Source organism: Brachyistius frenatus, unplaced genomic scaffold (assembly GCF_029030835.1).
Source record: "Brachyistius frenatus isolate BFR_SWC_R1_liver_20210118 unplaced genomic scaffold, ASM2903083v1 Contig_10, whole genome shotgun sequence".
Lineage (NCBI taxonomy): Eukaryota > Metazoa > Chordata > Actinopteri > Embiotocidae > Brachyistius > Brachyistius frenatus.
This window is the reverse complement of record NW_027210609.1, coordinates 7,301,446-7,325,574: the sequence shown is the minus strand read 5'-3', so window position 1 is coordinate 7,325,574 and position 24,129 is coordinate 7,301,446. Positions and strand designations below refer to the sequence as shown.

The following is a 24,129-nucleotide window of genomic DNA, read 5'->3' as shown; positions in this document are numbered from 1 at the left end:
CCCTCCTGTAAACAAATTAAATTAAAAAATTTCCCCTCGGGGATTAATAAAGTATATACCTACCTACCTATCGATGTCGCCCGCGCTGGATTTCATAAACCACAACTTGTAGTGTAAACAATACACGGCGCGAGGGGTTAAAGCTCTTCTGTTACCATGGAGATCAGGACAGCGGCCGCCACTTGTGACAGGCGCGCGGAAGGAGATGGAGGGGGGCGGGGCGGGGCGGGGGGGTGGGTGGGTGGGTTGATTGACAGTGGAAGGGGTGGGGTGAAATGCCATAACTCTGCGCTCATTGGCCGAGCCCGCGTCACGTTGCCAGTTTGGAATGCAAATGAAAAGAGTTGCTCGGCCCCGCCCCCCCGCCCTCCCCCCCCCCCCCCCGCCGCCGCTGGTCTGCCCCTCGCCTTGTTGGGCGCAGCGAGCCACCGTCCAGAAATGGTGTAGAATATCAGGATCAACACCGAGGGAACAGCAGCCAGAAAAGAGGAGCGAGGGCTACGAAAAGGGTTACCGCAACAGCGAGGTGAGTTCAACTTTGCCTGTTGGCACGGGGTGTCACGGTTTGGATCGCGGGTGACTCACCGTGTGTGTGTTTACGTGTGTGTGTCGGAACGCACGAGGTTAATCGGTCGCACAAGCTAACGTTATACCCCGGGCCCCCCCCCCCCCCCTCCTCCACCCAACCCCCCTCTCCAAAAAAAAAACCAGCAGCAACAACAACAAGCATTTTTGTTTCTAAGCTGGATCTCTAACGTTGATGTTAGTTCAGTGGGCAGATCTTCATATAGTTAGAAATAAAAAAAAAAAAAAATCGCATTTCTGATGAAGAATACCGACCCCGCAGGAAACTCACGTTAGCCAGTTCTGTATGGGAATTCAACGCAGCCTTGAACGGAGGGTTCAATCTGGCTTTGAATGACTACAACAAAAAAAGCGCGTGTGAAACGTTTAATTATCACGTTGCAAAGTTGTTGTTTTTTTTTGCAGTTGCAGCTTTTGCCTGATCACTTCAAAAACGATTGGCTGAAGTTTAGCTCGAAGCACGCATGAGGAACTTTGGTTCCCATATGTCATGACCTTTGGCACAGAGGAAGGAGCAAGTTCTGTTGACAAGTGAAGGTCATCAAGCGAGGATGGTCCACTCAATGTCATAATACAGAGAGAGGAGCTCATTTGATTTGCAAGGCAGCCACTTCAGATGAATCACTTCAACAGGGAGGCTGGTAAATAACAAACGATTAAATGGCGTATTTATGTTCAGCACAACAACCAAACAGAGTTAATGGAGTGTAAATCGGCTATCACGCACAATATTGGTCATTTCCAGCACCTTAAAGTGACATATTCAGACCGCTTTGGTAAACCAAAACGCAAAAAGCCCAAATTATACAAGGTTTATACAAACAAAGTTAGGTCAAGCTTTTGATCAAGATCTGTGCAAAATGAAATGAGAGTGAGTGGGGTTTTTACCAGACGATTGTAAAGCCAGGACACTGCAATTTACACACCTCGATTCTGGATTAGTAAATTTGAAGCTATTTAAATAAGTAACGCAATGGACCAAAATGCATATTTGATCCATCAGATTTAGGACAGCTACAGGCTTGCTCATCAGAGGTGTTGCTGTTAATTGGCTGGCACTGGTAGTGTCTCATTGATGGTCAGTTGAAGTTGTAAAAGCTTTCACCCATGCCCTATTTATGTTTTATTAAAAGGTAATACATTTTTCAAAAGGTCCGTGAATGGACAGGTTGGGTTGTTTGCTAACTGGCTTTGCTATGGCCTTGGTTTGACATTTTGTGTGTGCTTCTTCAGCGTGCAATTCCTGATGCCAATTAAGTCAGAAAACCACTTAATGGATAAATGCTCAACAAAAATATAAACATTCGTTTTTTTCTTAAATATTTCATGGGTTGAAGTAAAAGATCTAAGTTTTCTCTAATGCATGCCAAAAGGTTTATTCGTCGCAATTATTTGTCAGATCATGCCCAAACTAATTTGCTTATTTCAAGAATAAAAAGCTGCAACAGGCTCAGTGAAGAAGTTCATACGTTTTCCTCAAAGCTCTGGGGTTAATTGCCGGGAGCTGCTCGCTTTATCTGCTTAAAAGCATGTCAAGCTGCTGTGATACAATTGAGTGACTCCTTTTAAAACCTGAGATTACATAGCCAGGGTAAATTATGAGCTACTGCTTATTACTTGCACCTCCATTCTTACAGCTGACACCTGATCTGATGCAGCAGGCTGTTATTTAAATGAATCGTTCTGTGTTATTTATCAGTGATTTGTTTATTTCATGAGAGAGTGAGAGACACATGTGATTCGCATGTTTTGTTTAGACATCATCATTTGCATGTCAGATGTTCTCCTCACCGCTTCCTACATTATATTCACTTGCATATTGCACTACCAACTATTGAATATATTCACAATCAACGTGATGTGCTTATTCTGCAAGGTGCCAGTTAATGCGACATTTGTAATTGGAATACATGTTTTTAGTAGGTGTGCATAATATCAGAAAATAAATTGCTGAATGTTATGTTGGCTTTATTGGCATCCATATGAAAAGCATGCTTGACATGTTGTTTCATAGGTGGATGTCTGATTTGGTAATTATTGTAGACTGTTTATCTTTTTAGACATTGTATGGATGTTTAAATGAGATGGCTTGAATGAATAAAGTTGACATCAAACTGCACCCTTTAGTACATAAATAGCTTGTTTTCAGCATGATATATAGAAGCTTTCCAAATATTTACCTGCCGGAGGAAATGCAACAACAGATGCAGCGTTTTTATCATCAGCGCACATACAAATAAAGCTGTGATATTTAGGCATGTTTATTTGAAGCCCAAGCAGAGCAGTCACAGTGTGAAGTCCTTGTGTTTTTGCACTGAAACAGAACATGTCAGAATCAGCCAATACATGTCAGGAGATGTAAGATCAGGTCAAAGATCGGTCCTGCCAAGTGATGACCTTTGTATTCATCTCGGGTAACAGGCTTATAGATTACTGGTTTGACCTTTGTGACTTCTTTAATGTGTTAACAGTCTAACCATTAACCAGGGATGTGGCATATGTTATTGGAATAATGTTCATGTAAATGAAAAAAAAGAGCTTTTCATAATTTTTTACCTCCATAAAATAACAAGTCTGTGTCACTTTGGGTACTATAATCCAGTCCAGAAAGGTAATAAAAGAAATAAAGCCCAGTTAAGCTCTCCAAGCTACTTGAAAGTTATGAGTCCAGGGACCATGGGGCTTCTCTGTTATCCTTTGGATAAGTTGCACTTTAGATGTCTGGCCAGCCCACGGCTGGCATTGATATACATTTAAAAGAAGTGGCTTCTGACGATGGCAGTGAAGCACTCAATTTTTTGTGTGCTTCTGCTCATCTCGGCTCATACCTGACCTATTTTTTTTTTTTCTCTCGGTGTGAAAGACGCCTGAGAGTGATGCCGGAGAGACTGCTTTGATAGAACAGTCTGGATTGAAGTGTGCTGTTAATCTGGAGGCTTTGGCAGAACTATTAAACTGTGGTATTTATAGATCAGAGGGAGAATCTTTCATTCCTCTGTCAGTGCTGCTGCACCCTGTCAGTCTGTCCTTGTGTCTTTCTCTGTGCTTCTCCTGTGTTTATTTTGAGAGGTATTAACGGTACAGGCGACTTTTAGCATCTAGTGGAGAGTTTTGCACCTTGCAGGCAAAGGCCTTACTAAATGCAGCTAAACAAAAAAAAAGGCCAGGGTCCTTTCGGGAGAGCCAAATGAAAGTGTTTTGTATCTTCACAGCGTGAGGCTACATGTGCTGGAATCGTACACGCGTGCAGCACACTTAACCTGGAAAGCAGCCAGCATTTCTTTGTGCTGGTCTACTCAGCTGTGGAAGGCAAGGTCCGACTAAGTCAGATGGCTCAATTACAGTTACCCGAACAATCTTGCCTCGGGATCAGATGGTATCTCTGTGTTACACACTCTAACAAAGGCGAGTGCCCTGCTTGCTCTGTTTGGACAAGACCCATCGACTATCATCAGCCTCAGGGGATGATCCCAGCGTCACCAAAGAGTGCTCCAAGGAAACGCTGCTTTGTAGAGCACATGATCTATAAAATGGCTTTTGTATTGGGATTTTACCAGACTCTCTCAGTTACCAGACAGAATAAGTCTCTTGTATTATTGTCTATTCAGATAGGATTTTGACCTTCGCCTTGCACTATTTGAATTCAACTTTAAGCCTCCTATACCCTTACTATATATACATATATATATATATATATATTCTCTGTTATTCTCATGCTATATATATATATATATATATGTATATATAAATGTTATGTTTGTCATGTATGCTCTGTTGACCCCTCAAACATTGTCTATTTTTGTCTTTGAATATTTGAAGTTTGATATTTACAAAAGTTTAAAACAGGAAAAATAGCAGAAAGTCCTCCCTTGTGAGTCTTTGGCAGTTTACTTGGAAAAAGACTGAAGAAGGATGATTTACTTATCAAAATTGTTGTTGACTAATTTTCTGTAAATCCCTGACATAGATGAGGATCTTCCACTTACAGTGTGTGCACTGTGTGTAAAAACACTTCAACCAACTTAAACTCCATCCATAAAAATAATCAGTCTGGCAGGCAGATGTTGGTCTCCCCCTGTGTAATAAAATTAGGCTCTTTTCACCAAAAATTAATTGAAGACAGACACAGACAAATCCATCAAATTCAACGCCTAAGGGGAAGGAATGATTTGCTGTTTTCTAGTATCTCATGCTGCAGATACTTACAGTGTTTAATTGTTTCAAACTTTTTAGATTGATTGGAGTCTGTATATTTCAAGCAAACTTTTTTTTTTAATTAATTTGCTGGCAATATCTTTGATGTAGAAATCTAAAAACTAGGCCCATATATTTTCACACCGCTCCCCAAAAGAGCTTGTTAGGCATCAGTGTCCTTGAAATTGATAATGAGCTTGAATGCCTGATGAACAAAAGGTGGGGTGTGATTAAAGCCCCTTCCTGTACCACCCCGTAGCCCTCCCTTCACTGCGGCTGCTTTCTTTTTGTTAATTTTTATGGCAATTTGAGGTCCTGGGCTTTTGGGTGTTAAGGTACATCATCAAATAGCTCAGCCACCCCATCCTTGGTCTCGCCTTCTTGTTTTTGACCATCTCTGCTGCACAGCTCTGTTAACCAAGTGAGACTCATGGCTTGTGTTTCTGGCTGCAATTCCGGCTAATCTATATGCTAATTTGAAGATAATAATCAATGAGGTTCACGCATGGTTGGCCCCAATCAATACCGCATCGCAACAGCAAACGACTCAAATGGCAACATTTCATACAGCCAGACAGCCGGGTGGCGTGTTAATGTGCCGGGGCAGACCATAAGTATGCTATTATCCTCTGGTTGTATCTAGCCTTTTCCACATAAATGAATTCTGTTGTCATTAAAGAGATAATAGAGCAGCAGAGATATCCTATTTCACTTTTATGAGGGGTTTGCAATTTTTCTACTCTTGTTGTTTTGCATTTTATTTCCTTAACTAATAGGAATAGGTAGTCTATCCTACTTTCCGACTGTGATTTGGCTGACATGTCCCTCATAGGTTCTGATTTCTATCATTGGTTTGATCAGGGATATAATGCTGCCATTATAGCAGGATTGGTCTAGTTTACATAACGAGGCCGACTGGGTAAAGGCCGTCCTGCAGGATCACAATTCTATTTTTTTTTTTTTTTCTAGCCTTTGTGTACATCATGAAATAAAATCAATGTTGATTACCGTCCTGCCAGTAAGATAGTGGGTTAGGTGTTCGGTCTGACATTGAGTCACTGCTCCAGTCCTTACCTCGATGGTATGATACACAATTGGCCCACTTAGAGCTGCGGGGTATTTTGTAGAAATGGTGTATTCTATAAATGGTTTAGATCTGTGCTGTCGAGCTGCAGTCAGAAGTGAGGCTCTGAAATGGAAACGGAGCCTTCAGTTTTAAGACGGCCGAATGCAGACTAAGCAAAAAAAAAAAAAAAAATTATGCTATTTCATTGCTGTCATTTTAATGAAATACCTCATTACCTTGCATTTGTCACCTTTTTAAAAATAGTTTAGGTGATGATGACAGTTGATGTTAGAGGGTCTTTGCATCCTAAAACAATTTAGTATTCAGGCAGCATCAGAGGGGGAGGGGAATCATTACCATCATCTTCATTAGAGAGGATCCCGTTGTCCAATGAGCACGCTGCTCTGCACGGGGATTCCATAAGCGCCCCGTTGGCTGTCGCTAGGATACCACATAATCAGGAGGCAGGCCGTGGCCTGGTTGGTGGACTGGGGTGTTGATGCTGGGACGACAAGCTCGCTGGCTGTGTGTGTTGGGGGTAGACAAGAGGGGCTGGGGGTTTGGATACAGCACAGAAACACCCTCGCACACGCTCACTCACTCACTCACTCAGTCAGTCAGTCAGTCAGTCAGTCAGTCAGCCAACCAGCCGGTTACTCAGTCAGGCAGACAAAGAGGAGCAACATCCTGCAGGAGGACAGCACGCTCCCGGGGGATGGGGCATCATACCCCAGCATCGCGTTGGGGGCGTCGGAGGAGGTAGGACCACCAGGTTTAGGGGGCTTTGTCTCAGACAACCCTTCCACACGCGGGCTCACAAAACGCACACACAGCCATACATTCCTCTGTGGAGCTCCTCGCTCTTAAAGCCATTATCGCACATCAATCGATTTGTGCAGCTGACAGATGCGTTCTCGTGGTATTTTTTTTTTTTTTAATGTGGGTCATCAGAGGTGTCCTGTATGCGGACTTGAAGGATGTACACTGATGGAGGCTCAAGCACTTCCTTATTATGATGTCAGCTCTGTGGAGACAGCCAGTCTGTCTGACAGTCTCTTAACAGCTCTCATGGTCCTGCTGGCTAAGCAGATCCTCTAGACACAAATCTGACAGTCAGTTGTTGTTGTTTTGTCATGCCAGCTTGAGTAGATCAATATGTCCTCTTGTTTGGGGTGCAAAGTGCTGAAATTGTGTTGTTATGGTGTTGACTGGCTCTTTGCAATGTAGCACAGGCTGCTGGTGCTGCTTTGATGCGCTCTCAAACACATTTGCTTCACCACTCTTCATGGATACCAGATTTTCCCTAAAACTGGCTCAAAACCAGATTTTAGATGTAGATGTGTAAGTGGGATTTGGGATTGGAGTTGGGGGGGGGGGTTCTCCATCGCACCCCTTTACTGATGGATGGGTGACTCCTGTCAGAGAGAACGGGGTAGAAGGCATCATTACCAGAGGGGATTCCCTCCCCTCTCCACACATAAGGAGGCAATGGGAAGGAGACTCAGATGTAGGCTAATGACGGCAAGCAGGCAGGCAGGCAGGCAGGAAGGCTTTGGCAGCAGTGGTGCTTTGTTTACTGCCAGAAACCCACCGTGCCGAGCTGGAATTCAGCATTTTCGCAGCCACAAACATGAAGACATTCAATTTTGCATTGATGCACTGTTTAATATAAAATAAGGTCAGTTTGATTTTCAATAAATTACTTAAATATATGTTACGCCGCTATTTTCATTAGGTTTTTGCTCGTGGTGTTTAATTTCTGTGATTCCATCCCAAGACCTCTGAGACTTTGCTGCGATTTTTCGGGTTTTGTTTGTTAAAGCAATTTGAATGAAATCCTTGTTTTCTGCCCTCCTAATGATGCGTCCAAAGTTTTCAATTTAAAGCAAATGGCATTCTGCAAACAACATTAAAACATAAATTCCAGATTTTCACTCAGCAGCTTTTGGGGTTGTTCTGCTGTTGACATTTTAAGGAATGGCATATGGTTTGGTGAGACTGCAGTTTGTTTCCAAGTCTCTTCTGTAGCATAAGTAGTCTATAGAGCTTTGCTTTGGCCCCTAATCCGCTCAAAAGAATAACGAGGAGGAGGAGGAGGAGGAAATAGCTTAAGAATTGCGGCATGGCGGCAGCGTTGCTCCTTATTTAATTACTTCCATCACACCCCCTTCCCACTCCAGCCCCTTTAAAACTCAACCTGCTCACCCAACCTTCACCCCTCCATTGCTCATTTTCCTTGCAGCTACCATAACTTCATGTGAACACCTCTAACCTCAAGAGTTGAACCCCTCCCCCAGTTTTGGCCTCTTTTTCTTTTTTTTCTTCAGCTGTTTCATGGGTTGTCACGCTGTTTGAAGCCCCCACCACGCACACGCATTGATCCCACCTCCTCCTTAGCACCAGTCAAGTTCTTGATGAGTTCACATACTTGTTCTATTAAAGCCCAGAATACTGGAAGACTTCTAAACTTTCTTAAGATCCTTTAAACAACTTAATCTTTGCCTTTTTTTTCCCCTTCACCATGAAGGGATGCTTTCTCTCCTCCCATCTTCACATCTATTCACCTGCCACCCTGAGGCTCCCTCCATCTCTGCCTTGAGAGGTCTGAACAATTTCCCTGCTGTGCTAATGGATAGCAGAGTACCAGGGGACCAACCTTAAAAAGGCTTTCATGAAAGGGGCCTTAATGATTCGTTCTTATGGTTGTGACTGTCGAGAAGAAATGGGTTCAGAGCCCTGAGATACATTATGTGATAGAAATGTGATTTTTTTTTTTTTTTTTTTTAATTGGCTAAATACTGTTAAAATGAGGTTGTATTCTAATCATGGGCGTTTATTAGGCTCATACTGCCATTAAAGTCTGCTGCCTTCCTAATGAACTTACACCAAATGTGTGCGTGTTCTTCTTAACACAAAATGTAGCATGTAATTTAGGGCGGCCACTATTGTTAGCCAACTACTCTTCCTTTATATACTAAATTCACTAGATTTCATTAACATCCAAAATTGCATTTTATGTCCTTCTCTAACCAGCTGTGTTCTGTCTTGTTTTTACACAATAAAGTCAGACATATTGTAAAGTGTTTACAAAATTGAGTTAGTGTGTACTCTTAAAATGGAGCAGAGATTGTTTATTTGAGCAGGCTCCTCAAATCAGATTTTATATTCTTTTGTTATATTTGTTCTGAAACAAACAGGACAATTATTCATTTTCTAACCTGAGACTGGTTTCCTGCAGATTTGTGACACAGAAAGCCAACATATTTTTGCCGTGGAATAGTAAAGATGTGATTTAAGGCAGGGGGACCTATCCTGGTAGTATACTTGTGTATTTCAGGGTTCAGCTTATACACGAATAAAAAAAAATAAGTAAAAACAAAAATTCAAATAATAATGATAACACATGAAAATTGATCAATTCCTGCTTTGAAACTGACACAATAAAGTGCCTTTGAATATATTAGAATCATTACCAAAAGCAAATGCACGAGGCAATACTACATAACCCAACAATAAATGGAAATAAGTTCTACTAGCAAAACAGCCAGCTGTGTTCCAGCTGTGAGCAGAGACACAAGTTTGTCTGGTTTGTCAGACAGCGGTTGAAATGGATCCAGGTTTAAGATGACAATATATGATGTTTTTGTTGTTCATGTTTGAACCATGCTCTTGATTATGACAGTTTACATTTAATATACGGTCAGTTGTGCTAATGAAAATTAGTTTTCCTTTCAAAAGGAGGTCTTTAGGACTGCAGCTAATAATTATGTTTGAGCCATTTATACTTTGAGTCAATGAAATATCAGAAAAGTGTAAAAACGAGATCTTCAATTGGCTTGTTTTGTCAAACAAACAAACAAACAGTACTATTGTTGTTTAAGCTTAGCCAAAATGGTTGAGAGATTATTAAAATACTTTTTGAAATATATTTTTTTTTGGAAGTCATTACCATTGATTAAACCTCCATAAAAACATATTTCACTCATACTTGTATATACAAGAAGAAAACGCATGAACATGATAACCAAATTCAAATTTAGATTATTATTATTATTATTTTTTTGGTGGTGCCTATATTCATTTCAGCTCTTTGGTGATCATCAATTATTGAATACGTAGCTCCTTATTAATTCATATGTTTTGCTCATGCCTCATGCAGGGCTTCAACTAACGAGCGTTTTCATTATTGATGTAGTGGATGATTATATTATTAAATAACCAACTCATCATTTGGTCTATAGAGTGAAAGAATTGCCAAAAAGCAGCGACAAATTCCCATCACATTTTAATGAAGGCCAGGTTGAACTGCTCAAACATTACTGTCCTTATTGTGGTCCAAAACCCAGTAAATACTCACATTTACAAAAGTATACCTGGTCAAATACTTGTATTTTTGCCTAAAGTGTGTCTTAAATAATTCAAAGATTACCAAAGTTTTTGCTTATCGTTTTGAATTAGCTAAGTGATGAAGATTTTACTCGTCGAGGTTTGCAGATAAATTTGAACATCTTTCGGTGTCTTTTGAACCACATCTTGTAAGTTTTGAGCCTTTGAATCTTGAATAGAAAAAAAACTGGCAGACGGATGGAAAAGTTCACATTTGCTTAATGATTCATCTCTGATTTATGATTTAATGACTTCCCTGACATTTTACGTATGTTGCTGATCATACATTGACACGATGTTGAGCTGTTTATTAACTGCCATGTTCGGGTGTACTGAGTTCAGTGGTTTGTCTGCTTGTCATGTAGTTATAGAAACCTATTTCCCAGGTTTATGTTCAAAGAGCGTCTACGGCGTGGCCTTTTTCTTATGTCCTCTCCTTCTTTTTTTTCCCCCTCCCTCTCTTCAAGGCACAGGAGAGCCATTCAGAAGAGCCGGGGGTCAAAGGTGAGAAGAGCAGAGGGCACCATGGAGAGTGAGCCGGGGGCCCCTGCCTCCGCTGCCAGCAACACCGGGACCACCGCCTCCACCACCTCCTCCTCCACCACGACCAGCTCCCCTAGCACCACAGCTGTCAACAACAGCAGCAGCAGCAGCAGTAGTAGTAGTGCCGCTACTACTACTACTACTACTACTACTACTGCTGCCACATCCACTAGCAGTAATAATAGTAGTAGTAACACTGGCAGCATTGCCAGCAGTAGTACTACAGCAGGAAGACCGGCAGTGCCTCAGATATCTGTTTACAGTGGCTTACCTGACCGACAAACAGTGCAGGTGAGTGTCTTGGTGTTGTAATAAAATGGCTTGGAACATATTAAGTCGGGGAATTATGTGCATTATTATGACTTGCAGCACTTTCTTTACTTTACTGCCATCTGTTGGTCCTCATGAAGCCACATGCATATCCCTGTTTGATAATTCATCTTTTTATTTGCAAGTTAATTAGTGATATATGAGGTATTTGTCTTCCCGATGAAGGAAACTCACATGAATGGTAATTTCACAGGATTTCTCAAAGCTGAAGGAAGGAATGCTTTCTGTGCTTTAGTGCTCATCACCCTTTGACCCCAGGATAAACCTCTACACAGGCTTACTTCCACTCTGAATAAGGTCCACTCAACTTTTAGTGCTGACGCTTTGACAGCAGGGTTATTGTTATATTAAGCCCTCCTTTTCTTGCACTCAGCTTGGTCACATTTAAAAGGCAAACACTATTGTCACCCAGAAGCCCTCTGAGCATAAAGGACTGCTGGTCATTTATGGTCAGTGAGAGCTGATTGCATGCATGTATTCCACCTCTGCTAATTTTTCTCATTCCGCGAGGTTGCGGGTCCGGATGGTTCTTTGACACCACCGACTACAGGTCAACATCCTCTCTGGTTACTCGGCAACATGGTGGAGGGCACTTACAGAGGTGAAGGGTGAGGAGAGCCGTTTCCACTGGCTGAGGTTTAGCTGTTATAATTAGGTCACAGAAATGTTAAGACTTCTCTGAGGGACTTCTGAGGTAAACCTTGGACAGGTCACAGGCCCAACACACAGAGACGGACGGAAACAAAGACCATTCACACCAAAAGGCAATTTGTAGAATCACCAATGAACCTGAGATGCATCCTTTTGGATGGTGGGAGGAAGCCGGAGCACCCGGAGAACCCACGCAGGCACAGGGAGAACATGCAGACGCCACACAGAAAGGCTGTGAGCCGACAATGCTAACCGCTGCACCATTGATACAATACACTCTGATTCAATACACTTTTATTCTGCCGCAGATAGAACTTGATATTTTTACTTTTTTTTATTGATTGATTGAGAAAGTAAGTAGTTTGGTCTGTAAAAAAAAAACTAGCAAATAACAACAAGGTCACATTTTTAAGCTCAAAGTGATGTCTTGAAACTCAACCCTTTTTTACTTCATAATGATGTGAGACGAGGAAGAGCAGCAGATTGTCATGTTTGAGAAGCTTGAATCATGAATATATTTTTTTGCTTTTAAAGTTGACGATTAATATTTTGTTGATTGATTAATCAACTTAAATCAGTTGTTTCAGCGCTAAATAAAATTGAAACTTTATTTTAAATGAATTGTATTTATTGACATGTACTTTTAGTGTAGGAATGATGGCTCGAAGCAGGTGGAGGGGAGGGAAAGGCCGCCCACTCTGGCACACAAAAACATGCAGCACAGGCACATAGGTTTTGGTTTTTGACAGCTATTTTTGATATTTTATGCAGCATGTGGAAGGGGGTTGCGGTTGTGTTTCTTTAGCCGAATGTCTGACTGTTCAGTTTTCAACGTGGTTAACTTTTCCACCCTTCGACCCGCATTAAACGTAACACGTGTCACTGTCTTGTTTTGCAGGTATTCCAGCAGGCGTTACACAGACAGCCGAACACGGCAGCACAGTACCTGCAGCAGATGTACGCCGCTCAGCAGCAACATCTGATGCTGCAGACTGCAGCCCTCCAGCAGCAGCACAGCCTCAGCACCGCTCAGCTCCAGAGCCTGGCTGCTGTACAGCAGGTCAGCGAACGGTCATCACACAAAGTTCCTTTTCACGTTGTAGTGACGAAGGTGATTGCTGTTATTGTTGAGCTGCTACAGGACATGTTTCAGAAAATGTACCAAACTCTCCGTTTCTCCTTCCCATCTGTCTCTTGAATTGTGATAGGCCAGTATCGCAGCTGGCCGGCAAAGCTCTTCACAGAATGGCACTTCAGCTCAGCAAACCGGAACTACTCAGACTACGGTAAGTGTAGTTTGAAGTGCTGTCTTCCTCTTGAAAGCCTCTTTAAATTACCTTTGTCTAGGTAGATCATTGTGGAATTTAGCAGACTTAAAAACCAGGACGCTAGCAGCTGGCTGCCGTGCTCCTGTCTCTTTTGAAGAGATGAAACCCTTCTGATAACATATCGAGTAGTAAAAATGACAACAAATGGGTCTATGAACATATTTCCCTGTTTATCGCTCTCCATAGATCAACCTGACCACCTCCCCAGCGGCAGCACAGCTGATCAGCCGGGCCCAGAGCATTAGTTCCACCCCAACCAGTATTTCCCAGCAGGCTGTTCTGCTGGGCAGCTCATCCAGCCCCACTCTCACGGCCAGCCAGGCACAGATGTACCTGCGTGCACAGATGGTGAGACTGCAGAGACGAGGAGCATAGCCACGGACACATTTACATAAGCGTGCATACATGCATTCAAAAAAAAAAATAAAAAAAAAAGCACACTCATATACTGCTTGAATAAATGTGTGCAGTCCCACTCAAAATCTGTCCCCTGGGGACTAAGTGTGTCTTTTGGGCTGTGTGTGTGTCTCTCTCTCTCTCTCTCTCTCTCTCTGCCTGTCTGCTTTATTCTCATTTTGCCACCAGAGTGGCTGGTCAGGATTATCTGTTGGACACCAGAGGCGTTACTAACACAGAAAGCAACGTCTTGAATGTACATGAATGCTCAGAAGAATTTTTTTTGCGATCTCCCTTTTTAGGTCCAGTTGTTGTTGTTTTTGTTTTTTTAAAGAAAAGGATTGCCAAAAGAATATACAGTATGAGGGGCTTATTTTGGTACAGCTGGTTGGTAACTTGTCGGTTTCAATTTGCCATCAGCTGCACAGCTGGCTCACACTGTTCCTGTCACCTCATTAGATTAGGTTAAGTTAGGTAGTTACTTTATTAATCCCTGAGGGGAAATTTTTTTCACGACAGACAGCAGCATACAGGAAGCAATAAGATAATAATAGGATCATAGAAAGCCATAAAATAGCAGTAAAATAGTAAAAAAAAAATATAAAATATAAAATGCACAGTGTATACAGTACAGTATATATCTAGATTGTTAGATGGGTTAGATTTGTCAGCTCACAGTAGATTACATGGGCTTAATTTGTGGTGCAGTCCTCTGGTGTCGGATTTGTGCATATCAGCACAGAGCCCCGCAGAGGTTCGTCTTATTTTTATGTAAATAAGTCATTAATATCTACATAATCCTCACTTTGGAATTAATGTGTTCAGTTTTATATATACTTTAAAAGATAGAAATTAAAAACGATAGATTTCTGTCACTCCATAGTGGTAAAAATGCAAGACTGAGACAACATTGACTCTCTAAAAAGCAAGTAAATAAGGTTCTTTGAGTGATATTATGTTGTATTTTAATATTGCTCATTTCAGTTCTCATTTTTATCTTTTGCATTTTGTACTTTTCAGGCCCAGCAAAATAACCTGGTGCAGGTGGCCAGGAGCCTGGGCCGGGCTGTTCCTCTGTCCTCACAGCTCATCTTCACCCCAGCCACCACAGTGACGGCTGTCCAATCAGAAAGCTCCACACAGGCCTCCTCACAGGTAGCTTAAGGCTCAATGCAACATATTATCACCTATGAAATGACATATAATGTTATTATCCCTGTCTGGATCCCTTAAGTAAATAAAAATGTATACAGAGAAGATTTTCATGCATTTAGCAGATCAATAATAAATGAAAAACCCCATAGTCCCAGCAGCGTAATCTGCTGCATTGGTTTACCATTAAAAGCCCTGTGAAATTCATCTTCCTTAATTTTGTAATGAAAACAGTTGTTGTAAAACACTAATAAAAATCCACTTTTTTTTATTATTTTTTTTAGCCAAGTTATAAATCTGTTGGTGTGAATATCCATCTTTTTGTGTCTCCCCAGAACCAGGTCCAGAATCTGGCCATCCGTGGCCAGCAGGGGGCGACCACGTCCTCTCAGACTCAGACCCTGCAGGCCCTCAGTCTGAAGCAGAGTCCTGTACCCATTCAGCCGGCCTCACTCATCAAGAATCCAAGCCAAGGCACCCAGGCCTCCGCTGGGGGGAAGGCCAGCTCTACCGAGACTCCCGCTGAAGGAGGGAAGAAGGGCGACAGTGCAACGGTGACAGAAGTGCGAGCTATAAACATGAGCCGCAGTGTCACAGCTGTCGGCGCTCAGCCTCTGATTGCTCCAGGTAAGTGGAGACATTAAATCCCCCACAGAATACAGTGTCTCTCACGAAAAGGCATTTAGTGGTCTATGAAGGAAAATAATGTGAATATTAAACTTTAAAACACAAATATCTTGCTAATAGATAAATAGGTGTCATTAAAAAAATTACGAGGATCTATTTGGTACTTTTTTTGTTTTATTTTATTTTACACTGAATATTTAATGTTATTATATCATGGTATATACCGGCTATATTAGTACATTCACATCAAGAAGGTTATCTCCTAATTAATCAGTTACAGCCTCGATTGGTATCTAACCCGTTTCTCTAAGAAGACACCATATGTGTTTACAGAACCAAGTGTCACAAACCAAACGTGAGCATTAAATGCATCATAAGATTCCCAGACTTGGTTATTTACTGAACATGGAGGTTGGTAAGAAATAAAAAAACATTTTTTTTTTTATACAAAATATTCAGTCATAAAACTTCAAGTAAACCCCTTAAAATGCTGTAAATAATATGAAATACTACAAAGTATTAGTCGCATTTAGCTTCTGCTTTTGCTTTACGAATGATGGCATCAGTCCGTCTGTCTACTACTACTGGGTGGATTGCCAGAAAACTATGTAAAAACACTCGTGGTCCCCAGAGGATGAATCCTGAGGACTTTGGTAACCCCTAACTTTTCCTCTCGTGCCTCTGATAGATCAAAGTGTTCACATATCCAGCAAAGTATGTAACCCTGCTGTTCCACATGGGTTGCAGAGCAAGTGGAGTATATGTGAAATGTAAACAGTCCACAGTTATAATGGGTTCATATTATTCCTGTACTGACACTGTGTTCCATAGGAGGTTTGTTTTCATTTTTTGTGGTTAGATAAATTAAACAGATGGATTTGCTGCCAACTGCTGCGTGCGCCATTTTCATAACAGATGTACATTTTAAGCCCTAAAATAAACTCTGCGTTTCAGGCACCTGTCACATACGATAGAAACGTGCTCTCGTGTTTATAGTAAGATTGGATGAGGAACAAGTTGTTACACTTTACACTTTTAATGGCTTCTTCTCGGCTGCTGCCGTGACATGCCAAGGCCTGCATCACAAATCCATTCACTCACCTAAAGGGGCGAAAGCAGCTGTATTAAAGGCAGTGTGATGGGTTGTGTCTGGAACAGTTTCGCGGCTCTGTGAACTAGAAACTGTGTAAGGCACACTGCCACGCAAGGGTCTTTTTAAACCACTTATTGCATAATTGAAAGTCAGCGGCTGTTTTTTCTTTATTTATTTGTTTTAGTATGAATGGTTGTTTATGTGCCAGCAGCACAAGCTGATTACGTCAAATTAGGTCCAGTTTGTTAACTGGATAAGCCCCTTCAGATGCATTTCTTCATTCTCAAGACGGCCCTGATAAGACACCATACTTCATAAGATAGTGTTTGTGCAATTATTATATCCATGTATATGTGGATGATTGTAAACATTTTATATATTGAAAGCTGTTAATGCAGGTTTTTGTTTTAGTTTTTTTTTTTTTTTTTTTTTGTCTGCCTATTTGTGTGTGTTTTTGGGCTTGTGTGTTTGTGATGGAAAGGGGGTGGAGGGATTATCTGAGCGTGTCAGTGCACAACTGCGTCGTGCTTTGTTTCATTAATGGATTCACATAAAATGAAAAGGAGGATGGAAGCTGAAAATCTGGCTGCATGCGGTCTGAAAAAAATTAACATGGGTTGCCATAGCAGCAGGCCACGAGGGACAGGTGTGCACATGAGATGCTGGGGAGTTAATACACACAGCAGGAGAAGAGGCTGCATGGCTGGCTGCTGGGATTCAGATTAGGATAAAAGCTTAGATTCAATTTGTTCAATTTGACTGGGTCAATATGCACTTTTCATTTCTAGGCTAAAATTTACAAAACTTTTTATACCAACATGCCACTTTTTTTTTTTTAAGATCCTACATTTCAACAACTACTTTAATGGTTCGGGATCTTTTAGAGTCAATAGAAAGGGCAAAGGTACAGGAAAAAAGAGATTTTGCTTCTGGCTGGTAATGGGTGTTAATATCACACTGTCTATGATTGTGGCTTTTTAGTAACAGACTGTGATTACTGATGTATTAGCCAGGGCCTCTTTAGTCAGTACTGGCGACTTGTATTAAGAAAACGTTAAAACAATGTGCAATAGTGGCACACAAAGTATGGAGACCAAAAAGAGAGCATACCTAGGAGATGGTTCTTTTATCAGAAAGGACATTTTTAAATCCATCCTCAAAAGTAGGGAGTGTCTGCTTCCTGAACTTCAACTCGGGGCCGGTTCCTCAAGAGAGGAGCCTGATAGCTCTTTGTGAGTCATATTAATGACTCTTTCTTCTTGGCATTTTGCCTTTATTCTGGGACGACAGTTTGTAAAGGTCTGACCAGCTGGGAACTGAACCAAGAACTCAGCGCTGACGTATTGTGCGCCCATGCGGCATATTGGGTCGCCCATTTTGGGCTCATTTTTAGCTCACTTACCTCAGAAATTTGAGGTACTTCAGTAATTCCACTTTACACTATTTCATTTTTTATTCAACTACAATTATCTGACAGCTGCTGATCAAGATCTTGCACAGAAAACCTACTGTCTTATCCACCAGTACAAGTTAAAATGAGCGCCACAACTTTACAATGTTGAATAATTTATCAGAAATAATCCTTTATTAATACAATATATGATAAAATAATGAGCTCTCATAAGGACTATTCTGTTGCCTTTTAGTTTTCGTACTCCATGCAAGTTTTTATATATATATATATATTTTTTACACTATTTTTCCTGCTTTAACTATTTCTGCTGTGTAATATTACATCTTTAACTGATGTAAAAGGTCTGAATACATCTTGCACTACTGTTTGAAGGTCAGATAAATGTCCTACACAGATGCTATCGTAGTTAAGAATTAAAGAGGCTCTATTTTCACAAGTAACAAACTCGGAAACCTGGACGTAATTATTTAAATTGTTTATCAAACTCCCTTCGGTCATAATACCTAACTCGTGCTTATTGTGACGCCACAGAGAATCATCTCGCCTGAGAGAAGAACAAACATGGGGGAGGAATGATTATTCGTGGTTGTTATTTTTGGTTGTCAGGTTTCATCTGATCGGGCGATGTGTCTGTGAGTGCCACAAACAAGAGTCAGTCTGCATCACTTGAATAAGAATTGGGCTGGAAACAAAAGTAAAGTCCGTCTGGCTGCAGCAGTAAGAGTTTCATCGCTTTCACTTGGCAAAAAAAAAAAAGAGCCCGCACGTTACTATAAAACCACAGCAGGGAACCCCCAAAAGCCCCGCGCTCACCGATGAAAACATCAGATCTGCAATGTGCTTATGTTGTCTGTGGCTTGGCATAGTCATATCGCTATTAGCTACAGTATCATTTGCCAGCATCACTTATAGCATATAATTACAAAAAAAAACTTTGGAAAGACGAAAACTTCAACACTGATGTAACCCCTCTTTTTTTTTCTTTTTTTTTTTAAAAACAAAAAACTTTTTAGACTATTAAGTATTCCCCTGACTCATCACTCCTTTATTGTTTGATAAAACGGACACTCAGCATTTCACTTCATCTCCTTCTGTCGGTATGAAAACACAGTCTGACTGCACACGTTGCCTCTGCTAAAAAATCCGGAGGAGTGTGATTTTTGTTTTCTTCCTGATGACTCACTCGATAAAGTATCAGCAGACCGGGTTTTTAATCGACGACGTTAAGGCCTGCTGTTGCCGGTTTGTTGTAGGTGGGAACGTGTTGCAAGAAAGTAAGCCGAAGCGGCAGCCAGTGAGAATGTGGAAACTCTGGGATTTTCCAGGGGCTGGTGCTGCAAACGCTAAAAGGAATGTCTACTGTCCTCGATCTCAGGACATTGCACAACAATACACAGATAGAGTAGGAGGTCTACAGACAGTCATGACTTTGGGGGAGTGGAGACCACTGTCACATACTACAGATTGTGTGAACTGTGTGTGTGTGTGTGTGTATGTGTGTGCGTGTGTGTGTGTGGGGGCGTTGGGGCCTGAGTCATTCAGTCCTTAATCCCAAGACCTTGAGGGGGAGGGTGGGGGGGGAGGGGGGGATAGCATTTAAATTAATTTCCCTGTCTTCCTCCTCTTCCAAGACTGGGTTCTGTTCCTCATTAGGGCCTTGAGAAAGCTGTCAGGATTCATGAGAAGGGCTGCTTGTATCCGGTGCGTGTTCTGATTCAGAAATCCCCCTCCTTCGCCCAGACGGAGGCTGTGAATCTCATGCTTCAGTGCGGTTTTGCTCAAAATGTGCCACTCTTCAATTCCAAGTGATTGTTGATGCTTTATGACACCCATGAGGCAGCTTTCTACTGTTTTGTTTTTTTTTGTTGTTTTTTTTTTACCACAGCATAATCGTTGATCTCCCCCATGGAAAAACAATGTCAAGTCAATTGACTTCAACTACCATATATTAACTTGTTGAGTGTGGTTTCAGCAGTAATGGGTGTCTTTTGTGTGGATCAAACACTAGTATCAAACACTACTTTTCCCATAGTTTTACTCCTCTGTCATTAATCAGCTCTTCCCTGACTGATTTACATGTTGACTTCTTGGATTGATTTCACTAATTTGTCATTAGATTTTGCCATTGTGACTTATGTAGCTTGGAAAAAAAAAAAAATCCTAAAGTCCACTTTTACCTTTACACCGTCATGGAGACAGGCCTGTTGATATGTTATGATTTCATCCATCACACTGAAGTCTCCCTGTCTGTTTTGTTTTTAAAGATAACCATGCAAGACCATACTTGAGCTCGGAAATGGAAGTTTGACAAAACGATAACAAGTCCAGGTTCAGTTACTGTGTTTTTGGCCGCACTATCACTGTGGATCAGGTCATGGTGAGGTTGTGTTTCAGTCTATGTCTTTGGTCCGTTCTAAAATATCTCAACTACTGGATGACTTTAGGAAACCGATCACTTTAACTTTAGCGTCACAGTGAGGCTGACATTTGTGGTTTTAATAAGCTCTACCAAAACATATTTAAAGGATTGCCTTGGAATTTGGTGCACACGTCAATGTTAGCAATTAGATTAATTATAATGTTTTTTTTGCGGCCACTAAGTTTTTATTAAGCTGCATTATCAGGCCAAAATTGTACAATAAAAGACTGCTGGCATTAATTTAAGCGCTTCCTTTATTTTTATAAGCATATTTTTTTGGCCATCGCATGCGATAAGACAACCGAGCAAACAACTTTTGCTAAAGAACATCATGTCATCCAGTTTAAAGTTCTGGGAAAAGGCTAATGCGTTTTTTTTAATTGTTTGAACTTTCCGTGCCAAACGAAGTTGTCGCGTGATGTTTATTAGTTCTTCTCATCTTTAACACTGTTGTTAATCTGTTCTAGTGCACATACTCCAGTTAAAAACTAAAATTCTCTTTTAACAGTGAACCATCATCTAGGCTAACATCATCTTCTCATGCTGTTATCTGTTTTTTCCGTCGGTGAGTTTCACTGCGTCTCACACCTTGTGAAAAAGAAAACGGTTTTCAGCAGATCGTGTAGCATTTTAAAATAACTGATGACATGCAAACTGGATAGAAACATCTGTATTTTCCACGGCTGGGTACAGACTGTGGTTGGTGCCACATAGGGAAACTTTAATAGCAGATGGAGCCTTTCCCAAACAAAACATCACGAAAAGAACAGGGTTTTGAGGAGGAGGAGGAGGAGGAGGAGGAGAATTCGAGACAAACGCACTTGGCAGTTTTCCATTCTTGGATTTATTGGGAAATTTAACATCACCAAACACCTCCATGTTCTCATGGGTCGTGAAGTAGTAACGAGCTCTATCGTACTTTGTTGCAGGAGTAACTTATTTCTTAATTGGGGTTTTAGGAATACGATTGAGTCTATTAGATCTCATCGTTTTTTGGAGATCAAGGAGATGGGAACCTACTGACTCGACATTAACTCTATAAACGGTGTCATGGACAGTTGACTGTTCACGTTTCTTCCCGAGGCATTTCTAATGTTGGAGTAGCCTCGGGGTCCTCCCGCTGAACGCTCTCAGGCTCGCACACACGCGCTCCCACGGTACAAGATTGATGTGCTGTATCTCGGGCCTTCGGGGCAAGCTATGAGCTCAGGATGTCTTTTTAACCACAACAGCACTGACAGGTGGTGACAGGCCATTTTGAAAGGGTTCGTGAGTAATGGTCAGGGCAAAAGAAACTGCAGCGGCGGGCCTCTTTGTGCGCCTTTCAACAAGTTCTTGGTGTTACACGCTGTCAACGAGTACAGGTGAAGGCAGCGCTGCAAAACGAGCTCTTTTGTGCAGACGTCAACATTTTTCACTGTTTGAGCCCGAGGCACCGTGTTCCCGACATCCAGAGTTGGGACAGTTGTGAGCATGCATGAAATGAATGATGCCCATCATTTGTAGTACGTGTGCTTCGTAAAGATATTTTTTAATTATCTTATGGAAGACAATAATCTTTGATTTTTGGCATAAAAATTGTCGAGTCTGATCTTTGTACACACCAGGTCTCCAACTGGGATTACTTTTCTTACCGAGTTGTCTGGCAATTATATATTCATTTATATAGTTGAGTTTATGACATTTGAAAAATCCAAATTTTTCGAGAGTCCAATGTGCAACCTTCGAATTCCTTGTTTTGGTCAAGTAACCGTTTGAAAATGAGAAAGACAGAACTTTAGAGCTTATTTAAAAGTAGACCTGAAGAGTCTGTGGCTGCCGGATACAGGTCAACAATGGACCTCAACGATGGACCTCATAATTTCAATGTGTCGTTCCAGCGTACACGCAGATTCAGCCTCATTCGCTGGTTCAGCAGCACAAGCAGCAGCAGCAGCAGTTTGTGGTCCAACAGAGCCACGGTTCCCAGAGGCCGACGGGCCAGCTACTGCAGACGGCCTCCATCCAGCCGTCGCAGCACCCGGTCCCCGTGCTGCCCAAACCTGCTCCTCACCAGCCTTCCACACCCAGCCAGCATGCCACCATCTTCCACTCCACCATCAGCCCCCACGCACTCCACTCCTCCCTCAACCACGCCAAAGCTCAGCCCGTCCAGCTCACCGCCATCAACCTGCAAATACAACCGACGGTGAGTACACACACACACACACACACACACACACACACACACACACACACACACACACACACACACACACACACACAGCAATGTCTCAAACAAAAAATAAAGGCAACGATCAAACATTTTCAGAGCCCTTTGTTCCTGCATTGTTTCTATCCATGTCACCTCGCTAGCAGTCTTCTTCTGTCATGCTTTTGTTGGCACATCGCTGCAGTCCCTGGCACATTACAGTGACCCCTCGCTATAACGCGGTTCACTTTTCGCGGTCTCGCTACTTCACGGATTTGCATCGTGCATTGTGTTCTGCATTCTGATTGGCTAAACAGTCTCTCCGCTTCTTCTCTACCTGTTTGTCAATAACGTTGCGGTTTAATATGTACACGTACGTAAAACAGCTTGCCAAATTAAAAATAATCGATGGTGGCATGTCGGTTTATAAGAATCTTTTTGCCCAGAAGAAAAAAGAGCGACAACAACTACCGATAACTATGTTCTTCTCTCGAAAAACCACACCTGCACCGCCGGCTTTAGAAGAAAGAACCGCTGCAGAGCGGAGTCAGGATGCAGCGGCTCAGTCAGAAGAGCAGTGAAATACACGAGTCACTATTTGTCCTACTGTACTTTGTATTTGTTTTCATAATCATTTTTCATTTCCTCCCGTTCTAATCCAATGACTCGGGTCGCAGTGGGGCGGTGCCGATCTCAGCAATTTGAAGCCTTCAGTTCGTATTGATGATTAAAATTATTATTTTACAGTACAGTAGTTATTTGTTAAAAAAAACACATTTATACAGTACTTTTATTTGTTAAACAAATGCTTGGGCTTGTAAAAAGGTTTTGTTCTTTGGTTTCAATGTATTATGGAGTATTTCATTGTATAATAATTGTAAAAAAAATAAAGGTTCCTACTTCACGGATTTCACCTATCACGGTCTCTATTTGGAACGTAACCCCCGCGATAAACGAGGGTTCACTGTACTGCAACCTGTGGAATAGTGGGAAACACATTGGCAGGGGCTGTGTATTTAAATATCAACCTCGAGGGCTGAAATACGAAGCCAACGTTGGAAGTGCCAAAAACGGCAGCTCCTCGAATGGCCGCTTGAGGCCGGCTCCTAAAGGGAGTCGATCCCCACAGAGGCCCGTGTTCAAATACCTGACTTTACAGCAGGAATACCATGTTTACAGCCTGGTACATAAAACAGTTTTAGTCACTATAGTTCATTTGGATTTAGATTGGATTAGCTCGGAGTGAGGCCGAGTCGGGCACCGCTAAGAGGGTAAAGACCACAGTCACCTGGAACTGAGCCTCAAAACCGCTTTTCGGGAAAACCTATTGGGTGAGGTCACAGAGGCGACGTCACAGTTTTTATATCCAGTCTATGACTGTAACCATGTCCCCGACATGCGTGTGCTTGCAAGGTAAAGGGGACCGGCTCATAAATAAACAGCTCAGAAACACCATTGAAGATCCAAAAATCTACAGTTCGCCTTTTGATTCAAAATGAAAAGAATTTGTGTTTCAGTCTTATTGTCATTATTTTAAAAGTTCAATATTTAGGACAACGTATTCTTATAAAAGCAAAAAAACTTTTTACCTTTCTCTTATGACGAGCTTTGAGGTCATTTGTAGACTTTCAAAGTAAAACGCCACACACCAGCCATTATAGCTGTTCCAGATTTGCATAACAAATGTGTTCCTTTGTTGCCCTTTTTGTGCCCATTTATGTCTAATGAAACATGGATTCCTGTCCTATATTTTT

General features: G+C 41.7%; 1 protein-coding gene across 1 annotated transcript in view; it reads left to right on the top strand.

Annotated features, from left to right (window-relative positions):
- Positions 1 to 415: 415 nt before the first annotated feature.
- The window catches only part of phc2b (polyhomeotic homolog 2b (Drosophila)), a 32,782-nt gene continuing 9,068 nt past the window's right edge, over positions 416 to 24,129 (top strand). Inside the window, exons 1-8 of the mRNA XM_069691167.1 lie at positions 416 to 526; positions 10,699 to 11,065; positions 12,654 to 12,815; positions 12,964 to 13,041; positions 13,270 to 13,431; positions 14,500 to 14,634; positions 14,967 to 15,258; positions 22,065 to 22,372. Coding sequence (XP_069547268.1) covers positions 10,757 to 11,065; positions 12,654 to 12,815; positions 12,964 to 13,041; positions 13,270 to 13,431; positions 14,500 to 14,634; positions 14,967 to 15,258; positions 22,065 to 22,372 — 1,446 coding nt within the window. The 5' untranslated portion in view covers positions 416 to 526; positions 10,699 to 10,756. The remainder of the gene's footprint in view (positions 527 to 10,698; positions 11,066 to 12,653; positions 12,816 to 12,963; positions 13,042 to 13,269; positions 13,432 to 14,499; positions 14,635 to 14,966; positions 15,259 to 22,064; positions 22,373 to 24,129) is intronic.